The sequence below is a fragment of the Sorex fumeus genome, unplaced genomic scaffold, assembly GCF_029834395.1.
Source record: "Sorex fumeus unplaced genomic scaffold, SorFum_2.1 ptg000048l, whole genome shotgun sequence".
In the NCBI taxonomy this organism is placed as follows: Eukaryota; Metazoa; Chordata; class Mammalia; order Eulipotyphla; family Soricidae; genus Sorex; species Sorex fumeus.
This window is the reverse complement of record NW_026606105.1, coordinates 7297181-7303885: the sequence shown is the minus strand read 5'-3', so window position 1 is coordinate 7303885 and position 6705 is coordinate 7297181. Positions and strand designations below refer to the sequence as shown.

Below are 6705 nucleotides of genomic sequence, written 5' to 3'. Positions count from 1 at the left end.
GCCCAGCGCCCGCGGCCCCGCCGCCGCCCGCGGCCCGCCCCCCGCGGCCGCTGATTGGTGGGCGAGGGGGCGAGGGCCCGCAGAGGGCGGGGCCCGTCGGTGAGGCCCCGCCCTCAGCTCCGCCTCCGCCCTGCCCGCCCCCCGCAGGCTCCGCCTCTAAAGCGGAGCCAAAGTCCGAGTCCGAGAGCGCCTCCGGGAGGCTGGGCGGGGCGGACTTGGGACCCGGCTCCGAGTGCGCGGCTTTCCCCCTCGTGGGCCCTCCCGGTGACTGAATAGGCACTAGATCTCCGGCAGCCAGCCAGAGCAGTTCCCCAGCTTCCTCGCCTTTCTCGGAAGGCGAGGAGGGGAAGCTGGGATGCTCCCCGGAGCTCTCCGACCCTCGCACGCGGAGGGGACACGGTTTAAGCCCGCGCTGGGAGAGCGCAGAGTTCTGGATCCTGGGCTGCTCTAGGGCCCTGCCCTGAACTTAGGAGCTGTTGCGCTATCCGTTAGAGAAGTCACAATGGTAGCGTCTACCCAGAGACGGTGGGGAGAGTTCAACGAGCAACTAAAAGCGATGCAATTTTGTAAAATTTACTTTGGTCTTCGGGCCACACCAAGGGATGCTCAGGGCTTACTACTGACTCTGCGCTTAGGGCGCTCAGGGCTGACTCCTGGCGGGCTGGGAGGGGGACCAGGTGGGGTGCCTGGGATCAGATCCGGGTCACAAGGGCAGGGCAAGTGCCCTACCCTCTGTACTGTGGCTCCGGCTCCATTCTTGCAATTAAAAAAAATTTTGTTATTATTATTTGGCTTTGTGAGTCACACCCAGCGATGCTCAGTGGGAGTTACTCCTGACTGTGCACTCAGGAATTACTTCTGGCGGTGCTCCCGGGGACCATATGGGATGCTGGAGATCCAACCCGAGGTCAGCTGCATACAAGGCAAGCGCCCTCTCCTCTTTGCTATTGTCTCAGCCCCATCCTTGCAATTTTAAAAGGTAAGGTAAAGGCCCTCCCGTTGATCGTCGATTTGCTCGAGCGGGCCCAGTAACGTCTCCATTGGAGACTTTGTTGTTACTGTGTCTGGCATATCCAATACTCTCGGTAGCTTGCCGGGCTCTCCGAGAGGGGCGGAGGAATCGAACTCGGGTCAGCCATGTTGGCTGTGTGCAAGGCAAACGCCCTACCACTGTGCTATCACTCCAGCCCAATTTTAAACTTGATACAATTTTAAACTTGATAAAATTCGAATGACGAAAGGTGTCTGGGCAAGCTCGGCTTTGAAGAGTGGTTTCTCAAAGGATGAGCTTTAAGGTGATTTCTATCCTGTTTCCCCAGCGCGCCCACCAATGGCTTTCACAAGCTTCTGCCACTTCTCAGAAATCTTCTGGGAAGTGGTGGTGTATGGTGGACCATATGGGGTGCAGGAGATTGAGCCGGGGTCAGCTGCTTGCAAGGCAAACACCCTACCTGCTGCTGTACTATAGCTCCAGGCCCTTGACAGACACCATTTTGGTATTCTTTTTGCACCTTGCCCATTTTCAGCAAGAATTCTGCAAGGCTAGATCTCTCTCTCTCTCTCTCTCTCTCTCTCTCTCTCTCTCTCATCACTTCAGGCGGCCCTCAAGGGAATGCATGTAATGCCAGGGATGGCACCTGCATCGGCTGCATGCATGATAGGACTTCATCTGCTGCTCTTTTTCTAGTCCTTGGTCTTTTCCTTATGAGTCCCAAGAAGCATTTTTTATTTTTGTTTTGGGGCCACAGCTGGAGATGCTCAGGGGTTACTCCTGGCTCTGTGTTCCCTACAACGTTGTGTCTTTCTCTCAACAAGTGACTAATGTCATTGAAGCATTGCTCGCTCCTGTGGCCCATTCCTTCCTGATAAGTGATATTCCGCCCGACAGACATACCATGATGTATATTCCCATCCTTCTTGAATAGAATTCTTCTTTGAATGTCTTGTTAAATCTGTATTCCAACCTGTCCGTCTTCTGCGCTGTCTTTTGTCCTTCACGGCCTTGTTAGAGAATTCCCCATTCCCTCCCATCAGCAATGTGTCCTCACATCTTGTCTCTGGAACAAAGACAGAAGATGTGGCTCGTAACAGCTTGGTTTGCTTTAACAGGCAGATAAGCAGCTTCTCCCTGTTCTAAACAGAGCTGCTGACTGATTTCGTCTGGGTGAGGCTCTATTATTTCAGCCTTAGAGGTGAGGACATGGAGGCAGAGGCATTCCTGCAATGTGATTCAGACGGGAGGGGGCGGATCAGCCCCCACGGGCCCCGCTCTGGGTTCTAGCTGTGCCACTTTGCTGCCATGGGGTTGACTTTTACAAGGGTGCCCAAGTGAGACACTAATTTCATTCTTTTTCCGTATGGAAAGTCATTTTTCCCAGTACCAGACAGCTGCGCTCAGGGATAGTTTGAAGTAGGTTCCGAACAAACAGTTGTTCTTGTAGCACTTATAAAAGGCCGAAAGCCAGAGAACTAGTTCATGGGTAAGGCGCGTGGTTTGCCTCTGGCCTCTCGTGGTGCGATGACCCATTCCCAGCATCCCATAGTTCCCTCCAGGTGTGGCCCTGGAAGCCCCTAGATGATGAGGTGGCCTCGGGCATCCCTGACACGGCAGGGCCAGGCGAGCACCACACCTCAGGCACTCAAAGGCCCACTAGACCCAGAATAACTGAGGCTGGAGCACCAGTTGGTAGACACCATCCCCACAAAAGGGACCAAGTGCAAGTCTCTGCCCTTCCTTCCCCAGCGGCCCTCCTCCCTATCCTTGGCCCTCAAAGCCTCAAGGAACCGCCCTCTTGCCTTGGGAGCTCATTTTTCTTTCCCAGTGGTGCAACAGCACCTCAAACGCTCCCTGCCAGCCCCACGGGGGATCTGGACTGGGAGAAGTGTGACCCACACACTCTGGCGGAGGAATACGACTGATCTGTCATTTTTTGGTCTCCCACGCTAAGACAGCAACGCCAGTTCCCACTGACACTGGCAATACACACCTGCAGGGAGCCCAGGGACTGGGGATGTGATGAGGGCGGGGCCTGCATGGGAGGGAGGGGTCTGTGATTGGAGGGAGGAGCTATAAGGGGAGGGGCCTGTGGAAAGGGAGGAGCCAGTGGGGAAGAGAGGGATCTGCCTGTGATCGGAGGGAGGAGCCTGCCAAGGAAGGATGCTGCCCATTGGACCGTTAGCGCTGTTCCCAGTTTCGGGGCTGGAAGGGATACCAGGTTCAGAGAAGCACAGGAAGCCTGGATGAGGCCAGGCAGTTGGTAGATGGTGGGCAAGGGTTAATCAGGGAGCTGCTGGGGCTGGAGCAATAGCACAGCAGGTAGGGCATTAGCACGCGGTCGACCCGGGTTCGATTCCCGGCATCCCATATGGTCCTCTGAGCACTGCCAGGAGTAATTCCTGAGTTGCAGAGCTAGGAGTAACCCCTGAGCATAGCCGGGTGTGGCCCCCCCAAAAAAATCAGGGAGCAGCTGCTGGGCATTGTGGGTACAGATCAAGGTAAGGAGCTGGGTGATGGCTGAGAGGGGGACAGGTGGGGTGCCCGGGCCCCTCTCCCACAAGGCAGAGGTCAGGGTGGGGGAGGCTGAGGTGTTCAGGAGGGGGTGTGGTGACCTGCTGGGCTGGGCTGGGCAGGTCTTGGGAGGGAGATGACACACATGACACATTGACAGTCCCACCCAGCTCAGAGACACAGCTCAGAGACACACCTCTTGGGGTATGACTGGCCTTGAAAATGAAAGGCCTTGTGGGGCGACTCGACCTGCTATCACCAGGCCTTGATCTCTTGGCTTATCTCAGATTGGCTGGGGGAGAGAAGGTGGAGTTCTGAGGGGAGAGGGGCAGAGCTGGTGAGGTTCCAGGGAGAGGGAGGGGAGGAGGGACAGAGAGGAGGGAGAGGGGGGCTTTGGCTCAGGGATCACTCCTGATGGTGATCCTGTGGGGGACCCTGTGGGGTGCCGGGATTGAAGCTGGGTTGGCGAGCGCCAGGCTAAGCGCTCTGCCCTCTGATCTCTCTCTCTCTCTCTCTCTCTAGCCCTGATGGGCAATACTTTGCCAGGGCTAGAAAGTACAGGTCAGGGACAGAGCTTGGGGTGTGCAGGCCACCCCTCTCTGCCCAGGATACCTCCACCCCTTCGAGGGCCTCGAGCAGTGTCGCAGAGCCCCGCCTCAAGGGGCCGGGGCTGCGCGGAACTGCAGACACATGCCCCACGACCCTCCAAGCTGTGGGGACAGGCCCGACTGCAGGAGACCCTGGGTGTCACGCCAGCAGCTGGCCCCAGCTTGGGTTGCCTCACTTCCTGCCAAAGCATCCTCAGCCGGGGTGAACTGAGGGGAGGAGCAGCTGCGCCGGGGACCCAAGCAGAGCTCCACACACCTTTGTCCCTTTGTCCCTGGCCCACTGCTCTCCAGGATCCTAGGGACTGTGCTCTGCCGGAAAGCATGCAGGACCCCATTCTTCCCGCCCAGGGAGAACAGGCCCTGAGCAGGACCCGCGCTGAGGAGAGGTGGAGGCAGAGGATAGGTCGCTGGGCATAGGGCACAGGGTGTGGGCACAGGGCGCTGAGGCCTCTCACCCAGACAGCTGGCACCAGGCTATTTCCCAGGAAGCAGTGGGAGGCTGGAGGTGGGGCTGGCTGAGCACAAGGGCTGGCCCCTCCCCCTCCTGGAGCTGAACTCCTTTTTTTGATAAGGAAACACACATCCAGTCCGGTAAAATAACTTTTTTTTTTCTTTTTTGGGTCACACCCAGCGATGCTCAGGGGTTGCTTCTGGCTCTGCACTCAGGAACTACTCCTGGCGGTGCTCAGGGGACCCTATGGGATGCTGGGAATCGAACCTGGGTCAGCGGCATGCAAGGCAAATACCTTACCCGCTGTGCTATTGCTCCAGCCCCTGGTAAAATAAGTTCGGAATCTAACTACCAAACAGATTTAATCAGGAGACATGTGGGTCAAGATGTATGTTTATTCACTGGGGGGTGTTAAGTAAACAATATAACATGAAATAAGTTAGAAAAGAAGGTATATTCCAAAAATATTAAAAGTGATCATCTCTGGGCAATATAAAAATAAGCAGAATATTGGTTACGAATAAAGTGAACTGCAAACAAGGAGCCCGTCAGCTCCGATTCCTGAGCCCCCGTCACGGAGATTCTCGTCTGTTCTCCGGGTGCCACCCCCCAGGGACAGAGCCCGTCTCTGTGCAGTCTACTTCCTGCAATCCTGGGGGGCCTGGGGCTGGTGATAGTATCTGCGACAGACCCCCCCAAACCAAAACACACACAGCCAGGTTTGAAAACCGGGGTACGGGTCTGTGACTCCAGTTAAGAACCCTGACGACAGACTGGGGGTCTCTTCCTCGTTTTCCTCCTGTTCTGGGGACGGGGCCTCTGGGCCTCCCCGAGGTCAGGGCAGCCTTGCCCGCTGTGGTCCAGGGTCCCGCAGGGCATGAAGACCAAGTCGGTCGGGGTGGGGGGGCCCAGGCCTGCTCTGGCAAACATGCCTGAGGGTACAAGGGCTCCCAGAGGCTGTTCCCAGGGTCCCTCTGACAGCCACCAGCAGGCAGAGCCTGCCCTGCCCTGCCCTGCTCAGGGCGCTGCCCTGGCTTCTGGCACTGCCCCATTGGTCGAAAGGAAAGGCTTGATATCATTAGGGGCTATGGTACTGTGATCTGGCGCGGGGACGTCTCATACTGTGTCCCCTGGTCGGGCAGCGCTGCTGAGACTCAGAGCGGAGGCCGAGGAGAGAAGGGCAGGGCCTGGCCGCCAGGGGGCAGCCCTGTGCAGCCGCCGCTCCCAGGGGCTGTGGACACCCGCGCCCCCCTCTCCCACCCTTGGGTCAGAGGGCCCCCTCGTCCCATGGCTCAGGCTCCTTCCCATCTTAGCCCCCCACCTCCCACCTCCGGGCAGGCGCCCCAGGTCCAGGTGAGACGGGGCAGATTTCCCTGAGCCCAGCACAGTGGAAAAAAAAACCCCACGGACTTTCCTTTCGATTAAACAATAGAAAAAATATCCAACAAACTGGCCCCCAGTCCCATCCACGAGGGCGGGGTGACAAGCCTCAGGCCCCCCCACCCCGTTTCCAGTGCTGAGGTCCAGGATGGCCCCTTTCCGGTCCCCGCTGCGTTTCTGAGGGGCCCCACGCGGGGACAGGCTGCCTGGTGCTGGGCGGAGGATTACTTCTTGTGGAGAAACTTCATTTTGTTTCCTGGTGGAGAGAGGAAAAGGGGGGGGCAGTCAGGGTGGCCCCCACCTTTCCTTCCTCTCCCCAGGGGCGCAGCCGAGAGTTGGGGGTCTCCATCCTGGGGACATGTGGGGACACCGCACCGTTTCGAGTCTCCCCGTGGGAAAGGGGTCCCCCGTCCTACCGAGGGTGGGTGGCCATACCCAGGAGCCAGGGCGGGCAGCTCCTGGGTAGGGCGACCTGCAGGGTTTGGGGGTACATGCCTGGGACCCTCGCCAAACAAGGCTCCTTTGGGGGGCTGGCCCCTCGCGCCTCTCCTTTGCTTTCCTCGGCTCTCCCTTTCCTCGAGGGCCCTTGTCCCACCCACCTCGGACCCCACCTTCCCGCTCTCTTCCCCCCTCCTCTGCTTCCCTTCTTGCTCCTTCTTCTTTTGGTGGGAGGGGTAGTTTCCGGGTGACATCCAGTGATGCTCAGGGCTGGCCGACTCCTTACTCTGCACTCAGGGATCCCTCCTGGAGGGGCCATC

At 58.2% G+C, this 6705-nt stretch overlaps 1 protein-coding gene across 1 annotated transcript in view; it reads right to left on the bottom strand.

Moving 5' to 3' along the window:
* Positions 1–5930: 5930 nt before the first annotated feature.
* DENND2A (DENN domain containing 2A) overlaps positions 5931–6705 on the bottom strand; it is an 87626-nt gene continuing 86851 nt past the window's right edge. Inside the window, exon 19 of the mRNA XM_056124083.1 lies at positions 5931–6203. Within this exon, the coding sequence (XP_055980058.1) occupies positions 6172–6203 (32 nt within the window). The 3' untranslated portion in view covers positions 5931–6171. The remainder of the gene's footprint in view (positions 6204–6705) is intronic.